The sequence below is a fragment of the Corvus hawaiiensis genome, chromosome 1, assembly GCF_020740725.1.
Source record: "Corvus hawaiiensis isolate bCorHaw1 chromosome 1, bCorHaw1.pri.cur, whole genome shotgun sequence".
NCBI classification, from domain to species: domain Eukaryota; kingdom Metazoa; phylum Chordata; class Aves; order Passeriformes; family Corvidae; genus Corvus; species Corvus hawaiiensis.
In genome coordinates, this window is record NC_063213.1 from 1,547,057 (window position 1) to 1,566,545 (window position 19,489).

General features: G+C 46.1%; 1 protein-coding gene across 5 annotated transcripts in view; it reads left to right on the forward strand.

The window, feature by feature from the left end:
• SNAP47 (synaptosome associated protein 47) overlaps positions 1-19,044 on the forward strand; it is a 29,232-nt gene extending 10,188 nt beyond the window's left edge. For 2 of the 5 annotated variants that reach the window (XM_048307230.1, XM_048307143.1), the window contains exons 4-6: positions 12,093-12,217; positions 16,700-18,220; positions 18,472-19,043. In XM_048307230.1, the coding sequence (XP_048163187.1) occupies positions 12,093-12,217; positions 16,700-16,846 (272 nt within the window). In that variant the 3' untranslated portion in view covers positions 16,847-18,220; positions 18,472-19,043. Of the gene's footprint in view, positions 1-12,092; positions 12,218-16,699; positions 18,239-18,337 lie in introns of all 5 variants that reach the window. The other 3 variants (XM_048306964.1, XM_048306883.1, XM_048307052.1) reach the window with 3 other exon arrangements.
• The last annotated feature ends 445 nt before the right edge of the window (positions 19,045-19,489 follow it).

Sequence of the window (19,489 nt, forward strand, 5' to 3'; positions counted from 1 at the left end):
ATCCAATAGCCAATATCCCGTGTTCAATATCCAGTGTTTAATATCCCATCTCCAATATCCTGTATCCAATAGCCAATATCCCGTGTTCAATATCCAATATTCAGCATCCAGTATTTAATAATCCAATAGCCAGTGTTCAATATCCGGTATTTAATATCCAGTATCCCGTATCCAGTATCCAATATCCTGTATCCAATAGCCGATATTCAATATCCAATATTTACTAATCCAATATCCAGTGTTCAATATCCAATATTTATATCCAGTGTTCAATATCCAGTGTGCCATATCCAAACTCCAGTATCCGATGTTTAATATCCCATATCCAATATCCCATATCCAATAGCCAATGTTCAGTGTCCAATATTTAATATCCCATATCCAATATCCTGTATCCAAGAGCCAATATCCAGTGTTCAATATCCAATATTTATATCCAATGTCCAATATCCAGTGTGCCATATCCAAACTCCAGTATCCGATGTTTAATATCCCATATCCAGTATCCTGTATCCAAGAGCCAGTGTTCAATATCCCATATTTAATATCCCATATCCAATATCCTGTATCCAAGAGCCAGTGTTCAATATCCCATATTTAATATCCCATATCCAATATCCTGTATCCAAGAGCCAGTGTTCAATATCCCATATTTAACATCCAATAGCCAATGTTCAATATCCGATATTTAATTTCCCATATCCAATATCCTGTATCCAATAGCCAATGTTCAATATCCCATATTTAATATCCCATATCCAATATCCTATATCCAATAGCCAGTGTTCAATATCCCATATTTAATATCCCATATCCAATATCCTGTATCCAAGAGCCAGTGTTCAATATCCCGTATTTAATATCCCATATCCAATAGCCAGTGTTCAATATCCCATATTTAATATCCCATATCCAATATCCAGTATCCAAGAGCCAGTGTTCAATATCCCGTATTTAATATCCCATATCCAATATCCTGTATCCAATAGCCAGTGTTCAATATCCCGTATTTAATATCCCATATCCAATAGCCAATGTTCAATATCCCATATTTAATATCCCATATCCAATATCCTGTATCCAATAGCCAGTGTTCAATATCCCGTATTTAATATCCCATATCCAATAGCCAATGTTCAATATCCCATATTTAATATCCCATATCCAATATCCTATATCCAATAGCCAGTGTTCAATATCCCATATTTAATATCCCATATCCAATATCCAGTATCCAAGAGCCAATGTTCAATATCCCGTATTTAATATCCCATATCCAATATCCTATATCCAATAGCCAGTGTTCAATATCCCGTATTTAATATCCCATATCCAATAGCCAATGTTCAATATCCCATATCCAATATCCTATATCCAATAGCCAGTGTTCAATATCCCGTATTTAATATCCCATATCCAATATCCTGTATCCAATAGCCAGTGTTCAATATCCCGTATTTAATATCCTATATCCAATAGCCAATGTTCAATATCCCATATTTAATATCCCATATCCAATATCCTATATCTAATAGCCAGTGTTCAATATCCCATATTTAATATCCCATATCCAATATCCTGTATCCAATAGCCAGTGTTCAATATCCCATATTTAATATCCCATATCCAATATCCTGTATCCAATAGCCAGTGTTCAATATCCCATATTTAATATCCCTTATCCAATATCCTGTATCCAATAGCCAGTGTTCAATATCCCGTATTTAATATCCCATATCCAATAGCCAATGTTCAATATCCCATATCCAATATCCTATATCTAATAGCCAGTGTTCAATGTTCAATATCCAATATTTATATCCAGTGTTCAATATCCAGTGTGCCATATCCAAACTCCAGTATCCGATGTTTAATATCCCATATCCAATATCCCATATCCAATAGCCAATGTTCAATGTCCAATATTTAATATCCCATATCCAATATCCTGTATCCAAGAGCCAATATCCAGTGTTCAATATCCCGTATTTAATATCCCATATCCAATAGCCAGTGTTCAATATCCCATATTTAATATCCCATATCCAATATCCTGTATCCAATAGCCAGTGTTCAATATCCCGTATTTAATATCCCATATCCAATAGCCAATGTTCAATATCCCATATTTAATATCCCATATCCAATATCCTATATCCAATAGCCAGTGTTCAATATCCCATATTTAATATCCCATATCCAATATCCTGTATCCAATAGCCAGTGTTCAATATCCCATATTTAATATCCCATATCCAATATCCTGTGTCCAATAGCCAATGTTCTATATCCCATATCCAATAGCCAATGTTCAATGTCCAATATTTAATATCCCATATCCTGTATCCAAGAGCCAATATCCAGTGTTCAATATCCAATATTTATATCCAATGCCCAATATCCAGTGTGCCATATCCAAACTCCAGTATCCGATGTTTAGTATCCCATATGCTGTATCCAGTGTTCAATATCCCATATTTAATATCCCATATCCAGTATCCTGTATCCAATAGCCAATGTTCTATATCCCATATTTAATATCCCATATCCAATATCCTGTGTCCAATAGCCAGTGTTCAATATCCCATATTTGCTAATCCAATATCCAGTGTTCAATATCCAGTGTTTATATCCGATGTCCAATATCCAGTGTGCCATATCCAAACTCCAGTATCCCATACCCAATATTCCATACCCAGTATCCCATATCCAATATCCTGTATCCAAGAGGCAATATCCAGTGTTCAATATCCGATATTCAGTATCCAATAGTTAATAATCCAATATCCAGTGTTCAATATCCAGTGTTTAATATCCCATATCCAGTATCCAATATCCAGTATCCAATAGCCAATGTTCAATATCCGATATTTAATATCCCATATCTAGTATCCCATATCCAATATCCAATATCCCGTATCCAATATCCTGTATCTAATAGCCAGTGTTCAATATCCCATATTTAATATCCCATATTCAATATCCCATATCCAGTATCCAATAGCCAGTGTTCAATATCTGATATTTAATATCCCATATCCAATATCCCGTATCCAATATCCTGTATCTAATAGCCAGTGTTCAATATCCCATATTTAATATCCCATATCCAATATCCCATATGCTGTATCCCATATCCTGTATCCAGTGTTCAATATCCCGTATTTAATATCCCATATCCAGTATCCCGTATCCGATAGTCAGTATCCGATATTTATTATCCAGGAATTCACATTCAATATGCCACATCCAATAGTCGATATCCAGTATCCGATAGTCAATATCCCATATCCAATATCCAGTGTTCAATATCTGATATTCAATATCCCATATCCAGTATCCCATATCCAATATCCAGTGGTCAATATCCCACATCCAGTAGTTGATATCCAGTATCCGATAGTCAATAGCCCATATCCGATAGCCAGTGGTCAATATCCCATATCCGATAGTCGATATCCAGTATCCGATAGTCAATAGCCCATATCCGATAGCCAGTGGTCAATATCCCATATCTGATAGTCGATATCCAGTATCCGATAGTCAATAGCCCATATCCGATAGCCAGTGGTCAATATCCCATATCCGATAGTCGATATCCAGTATCCGATAGTCAATAGCCCATATCCGATAGCCAGTGGTCAATATCCCATATCCGATAGCCAGTGGTCAATATCCCATATCCAATACCCGATGTTCAACAGTCAGTGTTCGATATCCCATGTCCAATATCCCCTATCCCAACATCCTGGAATCCCAATATCACCATATCCCATTATCCCAATATCCCGTATCCCCTATCCCAATATCTCCCAAAATCCCAGTATCCTGGTATCCCGGTATCCCGATACTGCGATATATCCCATATCCCGGTATCCCAATATCCCCATATCCCCTATCCCAATATCCCAGTATCCTGGTATCCCAATACCGTGATATCCCGATATCCCAATATCCGATATCCCGGTATCCCAATATCCCAATATCCCAATATCCCCAATATCCCCAATATCCCCAATATCCCCAATATCCCCAATATCCCCAGTATCCCCAATATCCCCAATATCCCCAGTATCCCCAGTATCCCCAGTATCCCCAGTATCCCAATATCCCAATATGCCCAATATCCCCAATATCCCCAATATCCCCAATATCCCAATATCCCCAATATCCCCAATATCCCAATATCCCCAATATCCCCAATATCCCCAATATCCCCAATATCCCAATATCCCCAATATCCCCAATATCCCCAATATCCCCAATATCCCCATATCCCAATATCCCCAATATCCCCAATATCCCCAATATCCCCAGTATCCCCAATATCCCCAATATCCCCAGTATCCCCAATATCCCCAGTATCCCAATATCCCAATATCCCAATATCCCCAGTATCCCCAATATCCCCAATATCCCCAGTATCCCCAGTATCCCCAGTATCCCAATATCCCAATATGCCCAATATCCCAATATGCCCAATATCCCCAATATCCCAATATCCCCAATATCCCCAATATCCCAATATCCCCAGTATCCCAATATCCCCAGTATCCCCAATATCCCCAATATCCCAATATCCCCAATATCCCCAATATCCCAATATCCCCAATATCCCAATATCCCCAATATCCCCAATATCCCCAGTATCCCCAATATCCCCAATATCCCCAATATCCCCAGTATCCCCAGTATCCCCAATATCCCCAGTATCCCAATATCCCCAATATCCCCAATATCCCCAGTATCCCCAGTATCCCCAGTATCCCAATATCCCCAATATCCCCAATATCCCAATATCCCCAATATCCCAATATCCCCAATATCCCCAATATCCCCAATATCCCCAATATCCCCAGTATCCCCAGTATCCCAGTATCCCAATATCCCAATATCCCAGTATCCCCAATATCCCCAGTATCCCCATATCCCCAATATCCCCAATATCCCAATATCCCCAATATCCCCAATATCCCCAATATCCCAATATCCCCAATATCCCCAGTATCCCCAGTATCCCAGTATCCCAATATGCCCAATATCCCAATATCCCTAATATCCCCAATATCCCCAATATCCCAATATCCCAATATCCCCATATCCCCAATATCCCAATATCCCAATATCCCAATATCCCAATATCCCCAATATCCCCAATATCCCCAGTATCCCCAGTATCCCCAGTATCCCAATATCCCCAGTATCCCCAGTATCCCCAGTATCCCCAGTATCCCCAGTATCCCCAGTATCCCCAATATTCCCAATATCCCCAATATCCCCAATATCCCCAATATCCCCATATCCCCAATATCCCCATATCCCCAATATCCCAATATCCCAATATCCCCAGTATCCCCAATATCCCCAATATCCCCAATATCCCCAATATCCCAATATCCCCAATATCCCCAATATCCCCAGTATCCCCAATATCCCCAATATCCCCAGTATCCCAATATCCCCAATATCCCCAATATCCCCAGTATCCCCAGTATCCCCAATATCCCAATATCCCAATATCCCCAGTATCCCCAATATCCCCAATATCCCCAATATCCCCAATATCCCCAATATCCCCAATATCCCCAGTATCCCCAATATCCCCAATATCCCCAATATCCCCAATATCCCCAATATCCCCAATATCCCAATATCCCAATATCCCCAATATCCCCAATATCCCAATATCCCAATATCCCCAATATCCCCAATATCCCAATATCCCCAATATCCCCAATATCCCCAATATCGCCAATATCCCCAGTATCCCCAGTATCCCCAGTATCCCCAATATCCCCAATATCCCCAATATCCCCAATATCCCCAGTATCCCCAATATCCCCAACATCCCAATATCCCAATATCCCAATATCCCCTGTATCCCCAATATCCCCAGTATCCCAATATCCCCAGTATCCCAATATCCCCAGTATCCCCAATATCCCCAATATCCCCAGTATCCCAATATCCCAATATCCCCAATATCCCAATATCCCCAATATCCCCAATATCCCAATATCCCAATATCCCAATATCCCCAATATCCCAATATCCCCAATATCCCCAATATCCCCAATATCCCAATATCCCCAATATCCCCAATATCCCAATATCCCCAATATCCCCAATATCCCCAATATCCCCAATATCCCCAATATCCCCAGTATCCCCAGTATCCCCAGTATCCCCAGTATCCCAATATCCCAATATCCCCAATATCCCCAATATCCCCAATATCCCCAATATCCCCAGTATCCCCAATATCCCCAATATCCCCAATATCCCCAGTATCCCCAGTATCCCCAGTATCCCCAGTATCCCAATATCCCAATATGCCCAATATCCCCAATATCCCCAATATCCCAATATCCCAATATCCCCAATATCCCCAATATCCCCAATATCCCAATATCCCAATATCCCCAATATCCCCAATATCCCCAATATCCCCAATATCCCAATATCCCCAATATCCCCAATATCCCCAATATCCCCATATCCCAATATCCCCAATATCCCCAGTATCCCCAATATCCCCAATATCCCCAGTATCCCCAATATCCCCAGTATCCCAATATCCCAATATCCCAATATCCCCAGTATCCCCAATATCCCCAATATCCCCAGTATCCCCAGTATCCCCAGTATCCCCAGTATCCCAATATCCCCAATATCCCCAATATCCCCAGTATCCCCAGTATCCCCAGTATCCCCAATATCCCCAATATCCCCAATATCCCCAATATCCCCAGTATCCCCAATATCCCCAACATCCCAATATCCCAATATCCCAATATCCCCTGTATCCCCAATATCCCCAGTATCCCAATATCCCCAGTATCCCAATATCCCCAGTATCCCCAATATCCCCAATATCCCCAGTATCCCAATATCCCAATATCCCCAATATCCCAATATCCCCAATATCCCCAATATCCCAATATCCCAATATCCCAATATCCCCAATATCCCAATATCCCCAATATCCCCAATATCCCCAATATCCCAATATCCCCAATATCCCCAATATCCCAATATCCCCAATATCCCCAATATCCCCAATATCCCCAATATCCCCAATATCCCCAGTATCCCCAGTATCCCCAGTATCCCCAGTATCCCAATATCCCAATATCCCCAATATCCCCAATATCCCCAATATCCCCAATATCCCCAGTATCCCCAATATCCCCAATATCCCCAATATCCCCAGTATCCCCAGTATCCCCAGTATCCCCAGTATCCCCAGTATCCCAATATGCCCAATATCCCCAATATCCCCAATATCCCCAATATCCCAATATCCCCAATATCCCCAATATCCCCAATATCCCAATATCCCAATATCCCCAATATCCCCAATATCCCCAATATCCCCAATATCCCAATATCCCCAATATCCCCAATATCCCCAATATCCCCATATCCCAATATCCCCAATATCCCCAGTATCCCCAATATCCCCAATATCCCCAGTATCCCCAATATCCCCAGTATCCCAATATCCCAATATCCCAATATCCCCAGTATCCCCAATATCCCCAATATCCCCAATATCCCCAATATCCCCAATATCCCAATATCCCCAGTATCTCAATATCCCCAGTATCCCCAATATCCCCAATATCCCAATATCCCCAATATCCCCAATATCCCAATATCCCCAATATCCCCAATATCCCCAATATCCCCATATCCCAATATCCCCAATATCCCCAGTATCCCCAATATCCCCAATATCCCCAGTATCCCCAATATCCCCAGTATCCCAATATCCCAATATCCCAATATCCCCAGTATCCCCAATATCCCCAATATCCCCAATATCCCCAGTATCCCCAGTATCCCCAGTATCCCAATATCCCAATATGCCCAATATCCCAATATGCCCAATATCCCCAATATCCCAATATCCCCAATATCCCCAATATCCCAATATCCCCAGTATCTCAATATCCCCAGTATCCCCAATATCCCCAATATCCCAATATCCCCAATATCCCCAATATCCCAATATCCCCAGTATCCCAATATCCCCAATATCCCCAATATCCCCAATATCCCCAATATCCCAATATCCCAATATCCCCAATATCCCCAGTATCCCCAATATCCCCAATATCCCCAGTATCCCCAATATCCCCAGTATCCCCAATATCCCCAGTATCCCAATATCCCAATATCCCCAATATCCCCAATATCCCCAGTATCCCCAGTATCCCCAGTATCCCAATATCCCAATATCCCAATATCCCCAATATCCCCAATATCCCAATATCCCCAGTATCCCAATATCCTCAATATCCCCAATATCCCCAATATCCCCAGTATCCCCAATATCCCCAGTATCCCAATATCCCCAATATCCCCAATATCCCCAATATCCCCAATATCCCAATATCCCCAATATCCCCAGTATCCCAATATCCCAATATCCCCAATATCCCCAATATCCCCAGTATCCCCAATATCCCCAGTATCCCCAATATCCCCAGTATCCCAATATCCCCAATATCCCCAATATCCCCAGTATCCCCAGTATCCCCAGTATCCCAATATCCCAATATCCCAATATCCCCAATATCCCCAATATCCCAATATCCCCAGTATCCCAATATCCTCAATATCCCCAATATCCCCAATATCCCCAGTATCCCCAATATCCCAATATCCCAATATCCCAATATCCCCAATATCCCCAGTATCCCCAGTATCCCCAGTATCCCCAATATCTCAATATCCCAATATGCCCAATATCCCCAGTATCCCAATATCCCAATATCCCCAATATCCCCAATATCCCAATATCCCCAGTATCCCCAATATCCCCCTTATCCCCAATATCCCCAATATCCCCAGTGTCCCCATATCCCCCTATCCCAAATCCCATATCCCAAATCCCATATCCCAAATCCCATATCCCAAATCCCACATTCCCATATTCCCATTAACCCTGTAATTCCCTGAAATACCGAACATCCCTCCCCGATATCCCGGGAATTTTTCACGATCCCTTGGGACAACCCCGATTTTCCCATCCCAAAAAACCCCCGGGATTTTGACAGCACAGAATTCCAGGTGTCGGAATTCCGGAACTCTTGGAATCCTCGCAAGAAGCCTTTGGAATGTGGATCCCCGTTGTTGATCCCTATAAAATTCCGGGATTGCCTTGGACCTTTTTTAATCCATTTTGGGAATTTCCGACCCTTTGGAATTCCTTCCTCCCGCCATCCCCGAATCCTCTTTTTTCCCGCATTTCTGACGCCCGAGGATCCGATCCAGGATGGATCCGGCGCCAAAACCGAGTGGAAAAAACCGGGATCAACCAACAAATTCCCCGATTCCTCCGCCCGGAATTCCGGCGGGAACGGGAATATCCCGTTACTGGGGAGAATTCCAGCTTGGAAAAGCTGCTTGGGGTTTTTTGAAGGAATTCCTTTTAGGCCGCTGGAATTTCAGCGCGACAACTCCTGGGATTCCCGGAGATTGGAAGGCGCTTCCTGCGGGAATTCCGGGAAACTTTGGGAATCTCCAGAGCTTTTCCCACTTTCTTTCTTTCTCCCCAGCTGGATTTTGCTCTCCTTCCCCTCCTGCCTTTTCCCTGTTGACCTTGGAAAAGCTTGGGAAGCGAATCCCGAGGTTTTGTGTTTTCCTTGCATTTGGCGCCGCTCCCGTTCTGTCACAAGGTGGCGCTCGCCGACCGCGTGGGAATTTCGGGGGATTTTTCCATGGAAAACTGACCTTTTCCCATTTCTTTTCCTCCTTTTCCCGTTTTCCTCAAAGCAGGGCGGGGGGAAAAAACCCCAAAACCTGGAGTTCTGTGTTCCCGTCTCCCTGTTTTCCGATCGGGAACCGATCTGGGGATTTCTGGGAGAAATATCCTTGGAAATGCCTGGAAAAGGATGGATTTTCCCTGAAACCTCTCCAGATCCTTTGTTTTCACCCTCAAGTTTCTGTGTCAATTGATGGAGTTAAATTCCCGGAAAAAAGCGCCTTTCCCAAGAATTTGGCTGGAATTCCACGTGGAAAAGGAATTCCTGGATCCACCTGAATTCCTGGGAGTCTTTGGCGCTGCTTCCTGCCTTTTCCCAGTGGGCTTTTTTTTGGGATAAATGTTGAAATTCCCAGGATGCAGCAGCTGCTTTGGAACAGCTTCCATCCAATTTTATCCCCCAAAAAATATTCCTGCTTCCCAGGATTAAAAACCGGGATTAAAATCCCGGATTCCAGCCGCAGCGGGAGAATTCCGGGCAGCGCTGTCCCGCTCCTCCAGCTCCATCCTGCAATTCCCACTTTTTTATCCCTTCCCAGGCGGAATTTTCCCTGCTTATCCCCAGTGACCGAATTTCCGGAATTTTTTGATTTCCCTGGAATTGTTTTCCCGGGAAATAAAACCCCCATGCGGTGCCTTTCGATGGATGGGACACCGATGAACCCAGAAGCTTTCAGATATTCCCGATTTCCGGCCGATTCTCTCCCTACCAATTCCCTGGGAATGCCGGCTCTCCGTGCTCATCCCTTCCTTGCGCTGGCCCTTTGGCATTCCCGCTTTTTATTCCTTATCCCAGGAATTCCTGCCTTCAGCGGGATTCCTGGATTTTCAGGGAATTCCCAAGGGGCGGCATCTTTCCGTGCCTGCTTTTCCCCCCTTCGGAAAACAGGGAGAACACGGAATGAATTCCTTGTTTTCCGCTTTGAGGGACGCCGATTTCCAGGGATGATCCCGTAATTGGATAATTCCAGGGATTTGGAGTTTCCAGGGATTATCGAGAGGGGATTTAGGCTTTGGTGCTTCCGGTTCAGCTTTTCCCGGGGAAGGAATGCTCGGGATAGACGGGATTTTGGGAAGGAATTCCCAGCTGGGATTCCGGGATCAAAGTGGTTGAGCTGTGAGGAATGTGGGAGTTGGGGATCCCCGTTTTCCCACGGAATGGGGCTTTTCCAGGAATATCCAAGGGGTGTTTCCCATCATTCCTCTCCCGGAAGCGCCCGAGCTGCCAGGAGAGGATTTCTTGGTAAAGGAAACCTTGGGAAAACTTGGCTGGAATTCCTTGGCTGGAATTCCTTGCCTGGAATTCCCAGAGCAGCTGGGGCTGCCCCTGGATCCCTGAGAAGTGTCCAAGGAAAAGTTGGATCACCCTGGGATAGCGGGAAGTGTCCGTGCCTGTGGAATGGGCTGGGAATGGGATCATCCTTAAGCTCCATCCCAACCTGAATTCCGGGATAATCCTGGATTTTGGGTTGGGAATGTGTTGCTGCTTCTCCTTTGCTCCCATCATTCCCACATCCCAAATGATCCCATTTTTCCCAAGGTTTCCTTTACCAAGAAATCCTCTCCTGGCAGCTCGGGCGCTTCCGGGAGAGGAATGATGGGAAACACCCCTTGGATATTCCTGGAAAAGCCCCATTCCGTGGGAAAACGGGGATCCCCAACTCCCACATTCCTCACAGCTCAACCACTTTGATCCCGGAATCCCAGCTGGGAATTCCTTCCCAAAATCCCGTCTATCCCGAGCATTCCTTCCCCGGGAAAAGCTGAACCGGAAGCACCAAAGCCTAAATCCCCTCTCGATAATCCCTGGAAACTCCAAATCCCTGGAATTATCCAATTACGGGATCATCCCTGGAAATCGGCGTCCCTCAAAGCGGAAAACAAGGAATTCATTCCGTGTTCTCCCTGTTTTCCGAAGGGGGGAAAAGCAGGCACGGAAAGATGCCGCCCCTTGGGAATGATGGGAAACACCCCGTGGGTATTCCTGGAAAAGCCCCATTCCGTGGGAAAACGGGGATCCCCAACTCCCACATTCCTCACAGCTCAACCACTTTGATCCCAGAATCCCAGAATCCCGGAATCCCGGAATCCCAGGAGGGGTTGGCTCGGCAGGAACCTTAAGGATCACCTCATCCCATTCCGTAGGCACGGCTGGAATTCCTTCCGCAGTCCCACCTTGCTCCAAGCTTTCCTTGGCATCCATCCGGGAGCAGCCCCAGCTTTCCCAGCTGATCCGAGCCCTCCCTTGGCTTCCAGGTGGGAATTTTTCCTCGTTATCCAAGCAGGGAAAAGCGTTCCGAGCGTGGAATTTCTCTTGCAGCCGGCGGGATTGTGGGAGCGGCGCTGAATCCCGGAGTTCCGGCGGGAAACCGGGAAGGGATGGGCACGGAGCAGCTGCAGCAGCACCAGGAGGTTTCCCGGGAAGAAGCCAAGGAGCTCCGACAGGTAAAATCCGGCAGGAATTTCGGGATAGGAGCGCCTTCGTTCCATCCGTTTTATCGGCGTCTTCCCGAAATATTCCCCGCGAATCCGTTGCCGTGGGAACGTTTGGAATGTTCCTCTTCCACCCCCTCCCTGCAATGGTTGGAATTTGGTGGGGGTTTTTTGGGAGGAATCAGGGAATTCTCGACCTCCTTGAGTCCTTTGGAATGTGACCGAAGGAAAATCCCAATTGGAACAATTCCATCGGTTGCAGCTTTCCGTGCGTTTTCCCTTTGCTGTCGTATTCCGGAAAAATGCCCCAAAAATGTTTTCCGAACGCAGCCAGAGGGGATTTTGGATGGAAGAAACCGGTGTGGGATCCATGGAAGGAATTCCCACTGGGAAAACAAACCCCGTATCCCGAGGGATCCCGGCTGGGGCCTTTCCTTGAACGGCTTTTGGAGGAATTGCTCTCCTAGAACTTCAAGGGAAAAATTCCTCTTTTTTCTGGGATTCCAGTGGGATTTGAGTGGGATTTTAATGGGATTTCGATGGAATTCCAGTGGGATTCCAGTGGGATTTCGATGGAATTCCAGTGGGATTCCAGTGGGATTTGAGTGGGATTTCGATGGAATTTCAGTGGGATTCGAGTGGGATTTTAATGGGATTTCAAGGAATTCCAGTGGAATTCCAGTGGGATTTGAGTGGGATTTCGATGGGATTTCAATGGAATTTGAGTGGGATTCCAGTGGGATTTGAGTGGGATTTCGATGGAATTCCAGTGGGATTCCAGTGGGATTTTAATGGGATTTTAAGGAATTCCAGTGGGATTCCAGTGGGATTTGAGTGGGATTTCGATGGAATTTCAAGGAATTCCAATGGGATTTCATTGGGATTTCAGTGGGATTTCGATGGAATTCCAGTGGGATTTTGATGGGATTTTAAGGGATTCCAGTGGGATTTGAGTGGGATTTCGATGGAATTTCAAGGAATTCCAGTGGGATTCCAGTGGGATTTGAGTGGGATTTCGATGGAATTTCAAGGAATTCCAGTGGGATTCCAGTGGGATTTTCAAGGGATTTCATTGGAATTTCAATGGGATTTCGATGGAATTCCAGTGGGATTTCGATGGAATTTCAAGGGATTTCAGTGGGATTTTGATGGAATTTCAGGGAATTCCAGTGGGATTCCAGTGGGATTTTAAGGGATTCCAGTGGGGTTTGAATGGGATTTCAAGGAATTCCAATGGGATTTTAAGGGATTTCAGTGGGATTTCGATGGAATTTCAAGGGATTTCAGTGGGATTTTGATGGAATTTCAGGGAATTCCAGTGGGATTCCAGTGGGATTTTAATGGGATTTCATTGGAATTTCAATGGGATTTCGATGGAATTCCAGTGGGATTTGAGTGGGATTTCAATGGGATTTCAATGGAATTTGAGTGGGATTCCAGTGGGATTTGAGTGGGATTTCGATGGGATTCCAGTGGGATTCCAGTGGGATTTTAATGGGATTTTAAGGAATTCCAGTGGGATTCCAGTGGGATTTGAGTGGGATTTCGATGGAATTTCAAGGAATTCCAATGGGATTTCATTGGGATTTCAATGGAATTTCAAGGAATTCCAGTGGGATTCCAGTGGGATTTTAAGGGATTTGAGTGGGATTTCAATGGGATTTCAATGGGATTTGAGTGGGATTTCAATGGGATTCCAGTGGGGTTTGAATGGGATTTCAAGGAATTCCAATGGGATTTTAAGGAATTTCAGTGGGATTTTGATGGAATTTCAGGGAATTCCAGTGGGATTCCAGTGGGATTTTAATGGGTTTTTAAGAAATTTCAGTGGGATTTGAGTGGGATTTGGATGAGATTTCGATGGAATTTCAAGGAATTCCAGTGGGATTCCAGTGGGATTTTAATGGGATTTCATTGGAATTTCAATGGGATTTCGATGGAATTCCAGTGGGATTTGAGTGGGATTTCAATGGGATTTCAAGGAATTCCAGTGGGATTCCACTGGAATTTTGGTGGGATTTCAATGGGATTTGAGTGGGATTCCAGTGAGATTTAAATAGGATTTAAATGGAATTTCACTGGAATTTTGATGGAATTCAAGGGTAAAATCCCTAAAAACCTTTTGAGCTTTTGAACCTCTGGAAGCACTGAGGTGCAGATCTGGGAATTCCACCTCAGGAATGAGCAGGATATGGTGATCAATCCCATTTTTAAGGAATTTAGAGAAAAGAGGGATAACCCACACTGAGGACAGAGATAATTGTGCCTCACAATTAATTAATTAATTAATCGAGGTCGTTACGGGCAAAATTCCGGTGGTTTCCTGAGAAATTCCCTCTCCTGAGGATTGGCATCTTTAGCTCCAACCTTGGTTTTCCAACAAAAAACCCCCAAGGATTCTGCTGCCGTCCCCCTCATGATCCAAATCCGGGAGAGCTGGAAAAGCTGGAAGAGAGGAATTTGTGAGGAACAAAGTTGGCGTTTTCCCTCTTTGCTCCCAACCCATTGCAGGAAGAACCGGAATCCTTGGAAGAGACAAAATTCCTTCCCTCAGAGCTGGAATCCCAGAGCGGCATTTGGATGCCTGAGGAAGGGAATTCCAGAGGGGATATTTGTATTCAAATCCCAGATTTTGTGGCAGTAGGGGCTGGAATTTGGGGTTGGAATCTGGGAACGGAGGAAGAATCCCACAAAGTTCCTGTGGTGTCCAACTCAGGCTTTTCCTGGGATTTTGACGGAGAGTGGCAGCAGGAGCGGGAGGGATGTGACAATATTGGCTGGAGAATTCCAGAGGGAATTCCAGAGGGGATATTTGTGTTCAAATCCCAGATTTTGTGGCAGTAGGGGCTGGAATTTGGGGTTGGAATCTGGGAACGGAGGAAGAATCCCACAAAGTTCCTGTGGTGTCCAACTCAGGCTTTTCCTGGGATTTTGACGGAGAGCGGCAGCAGGAGCGGGAGGGATGTGACAATATTGGCTGGAGAATTCCAGAGGGAATTCCGAAGGGAATTCCAGAGGCTCTGGAGTGGTTTTTTTACCCTTTCTTTGCCTTCATCTCAGGAAATCACAACCCAAACTTTGTTTTGCTGCCAAACTGCTCATTCCAAGTGCTAAAATGCCCAATTTCCTCATGGAATGGCCTCGTTCCATGGCCTGGAGCATGGAGCAGCCACTGGATCTTTCAGGAAAGATGGAAAAGCAGGCCTGGGAGTTGTGTTCTGGAATTTTGTCCCTCCCAGTTTGGGGGCAGAACTCAGCTCCTCGCCGTTCACGCTCTGTGTGTAACTGCAGTTAATGGCTCCAAAAAAAAAAGTGGGAATTCAGCCTTGGAGCTGCTGGAATGGAATTGTTTCCGGATGGAACCGATGGTGTGTCCATGGCACTCGACAAAGTCAATAAAAATCGGGATTTTCTCCAAATCCAAGCAGGAATCACGGGAAAAGTATCCCCTAGGAAGTGGTGGTGTGGTGATTTCAAATCCCTCCTGTCTCCCGGGATTCCAGGTGCAGCAGGAGAGGATGTGGACAGAATTCCTCGTGTTTTCAATGGAATTTCAATCCCTTCTGAGGACTGGAGTTTAGGAAGCGATTGGGATTGGAATATTTGAGGTTATTACAGGGATAACGGGATGGATCTCAGGGAGGATTTTCCTGCCTGACGACACTTCCGGCATCTCGTTTTTCCTGCTGGATGCTCCATGTTGGGATGGGAGATGATTTCGGAATTGCGGGATTCGTTGGGAATATCAGCTGCCTTTACTGGAGCTGAATCCGTGGCAGAGCCAGCGGGATAAAGCAGATTTCCCAGCTGATAATCCCGGGACATAAATCCATGTGGGATTGAGCAGAGCAGGGAATGTGCCTTGGAAACACCTTTTTGATGGGATCAGAATTCCTGCTTGGATCTGGGGAGCAGACGGAGCTTCACGTGGAGTTTCCATGGCTTGGTTCTCCAGCCAAATTCCATCCTGGCACGGGAGGCAGAGTTGGAGCATCAAAAAACACGGAGCTGCTGGAGCAGCTCCAGAGGAAGCCACGGAGTTATCCCAGGGCTGGGAGAGCTGGGAATGTTCCCCTGGAGAAGGGAAGGACACAGGGAGAGCTCCGAGCCCCTGGCAGGGCCTAAAGGGGCTCCAGGAGAGCTGGAGAGGGACTGGGGACAAGGCCTGGAGGGACAGGAGCCAGGGAATGGCTTCCCAGTGCCAGAGGGCAGGGCTGGATGGGAGATTGGGAATTGGGAATTGCTGGCTGGGAGGGTGGGCAGGGGCTGGGCTGGAATTGCCAGAGCAGCTGGGGCTGCCCCTGGATCCCTGGCAGTGCCCAAGGCCAGGCTGGATGGACTTGGATCCACCTGGGACAGTGGGAGGTGGGAATGGGATGATCCTTAAGGTCCCTTCCCACCCAACCCATTCCAGGGATTCCGGGATTTAAAACCGTGAATTATCCCTTTGCTCCCAACCCCTCGCTGCGAGCTCTCCGTGTTTCCTTCCGGCAGATCCTGAAGAAGCTCAAGGGCCTGGCCCTGGAGACGGAAGCGGAGCTGGAGCGGCAGGACGAGGCCCTGGATTCCATCAGCAGCTCCGTGGATCGCGCCACGCTCAACATCGAGCGGCAGAACCGCAGGATGAGGAAGCTGACGTAACATCCCGGCGGGAACGGGAGCGCGGGCAAGAGCGGGAGGACGGGGGAGCCGGGATTTTCGGGATTGGTTTTTCCAGAGACGCTTTGGGAGGTGTTTGGGACGGTGTTTGGAAAATGGTGCTGCTGGCGTCGAGTTCCTGAGGGGTTTGAAGCGGTTCCTGGACTTGGATGAGGCTGGACCTTGGGTGATGGCAGGACCTTGGATGAGGTTGGACCTTGGATGATGGCTGGACCTTGGATGAGGTTTGGACCTTGGATGAGGTTTGGACCTTGGATGATGGCTGGACCTTGGATGATGGCTGGATCTTGGATGATGGCTGGATCTTGGATGATGGTTGGATCTTGGATGATGGCTGGACCTTGGATGATGGTTGGATCTTGGATGATGGCTAGATCTTGGATGATGGCTGGATCTTGGATGTGGGTTGGATCTTGGATGATGGCTGGATCTTGGATGATGGTTGGATCTTGGATGATGGCTGGATCTTGGATGATGGCTGGACCTTGGATGATGGCTGGACCTTGGATGATGGCTGGATCTTGGATGGGGTTTGGATCTTGGATGATGGCTGGATCTTGGATGATGGTTGGACCTTGGATGAGGTTTGGATCTTGGATGATGGCTGGACCTTGGATGATGGCTGGACCTTGGATGATGGCTGGATCTTGGATGATGGCTGGATCTTGGATGGGGTTTGGATCTTGGATGATGGCTGGATCTTGGATGAGGTTTGGACCTTGGATGAGGTTTGGATCTTGGATGATGGCTGGACCTTGGATGATGGTTGGATCTTGGATGAGGTTTGGACCTTGGATGATGGCTGGACCTTGGATGATGGTTGGATCTTGGATGATGGCTAGATCTTGGATGATGGCTGGACCTTGGATGATGGCTGGATCTTGGATGATGGCTGGATCTTGGATGATGGCTGGACCTTGGATGATGGCTGGATCTTGGATGATGGCTGGACCTTGGATGATGGCTGGACCTTGGATGATGGCTGGACCTTGGATGATGGCTGGACCTTGGATGATGGCTGGACCTTGGATGATGGTTGGATCTTGGATGATGGCTAGATCTTGGATGATGGCTGGACCTTGGATGATGGCTGGATCTTGGATGATGGCTGGATCTTGGATGATGGCTGGACCTTGGATGATGGCTGGACCTTGGATGATGGCTGGATCTTGGATGATGGCTGGATCTTGGATGATGGCTGGACCTTGGATGAGGTTTGGACCTTGGATGATGGCTGGATCTTGGATGAGGTTGGACCTTGGATGAGGTTGGACCTTGGATGATGGTTGGGTCTTGGATGATGGTTGGGTCTTGGATGATGGCTGGATCTTGGATGATGGCTGGATCTTGGATGAGGTTTGGATCTTGGATGAGGTTTGGACCTTGGATGGTTGGACCTTGGATGAGTTTTGGATCTTGGATGATGGTTGGACCTTGGATGGTTGGACCTTGGATGGTTGGATCTTGGATGAGGTTTGGACCTTGGATGATGTTTGGATCTTGGATGGTTGGACCTTGGATGATGGTTGGATCTTGGGTGTTTGGATGTTGGATGAGGTTGGACCTTGGGTGATGGTTGGATCTTGGGTGTTTGGATGTTGGATGAGGTTGGATCTTGGATGAGGTTTGGATCTTGGACGTTTGGATCCTGGATCATATTTGGATCTTGGATGATGGCTGGATCTTGGATGATGGTTGGATCACGAATGTGTGGATCTTGGATGAGGTTTGGATCTTGGATGTGGGTTGAATGTTGGATGATGGTTGGGTCTTGGATCATGTTTGGATCTTGGATGTTGGGATCTTGGATGGGGTTTGGATCTTGGATGAGGTTGGACCTTGGGTGATGGTTGGGTCTTGGATGTTTGGATCCTGGATCACATTTGGACCTTGGATGATGGCTGGATCTTGGATGGGGTTTGGATCTTGGATGATGGTTGGATCTTGGATGGGGTTTGGATCTTGGATGAAGGTTGGATCTTGGATGATGGCTGGACCTTGAACGTTTGGATCGTGGATCACGGTTGGGTCCTGGATCACGGTTGGGTCCTGGATCCCATTTGGATCGTGGATCGTGGTTGGATCCTGGATCCCATTTGCATTGTGGATCCCATTTGGATCCTGGATCGTGGTTGGATCCTGGATCCCATTTGCATTGTGGATCCCATTTGCATTGTGGATCCCATTTGGATCGTGGATCGTGGTTGGATCCTGGATCCCATTTGCATTGTGGATCCCATTTGGATCCTGGATCGTGGTTGGATCCTGGATCCCATTTGCATTGTGGATCCCATTTGGATCCTGGATCGTGGTTGGATCCTGGATCCCATTTGCATTGTGGATCCCATTTGGATCCTGGATCGTGGTTGGGTCCTGGATCCCATTTGCATTGTGGATCCCATTTGGATCCTGGATCCCGGTTGGATCCTGGATCCCATTTGCATTGTGGATCCCATTTGGATCCTGGATCCCGGTTGGATCCTGGATCCCATTTGCATTGTGGATCCCATTTGCATTGTGGATCCCATTTGGATCCTGGATCCCATTTGCATTGTGGATCCCATTTGGATCCTGGATCGTGGTTGGATCCTGGATCCCATTTGCATTGTGGATCCCATTTGGATC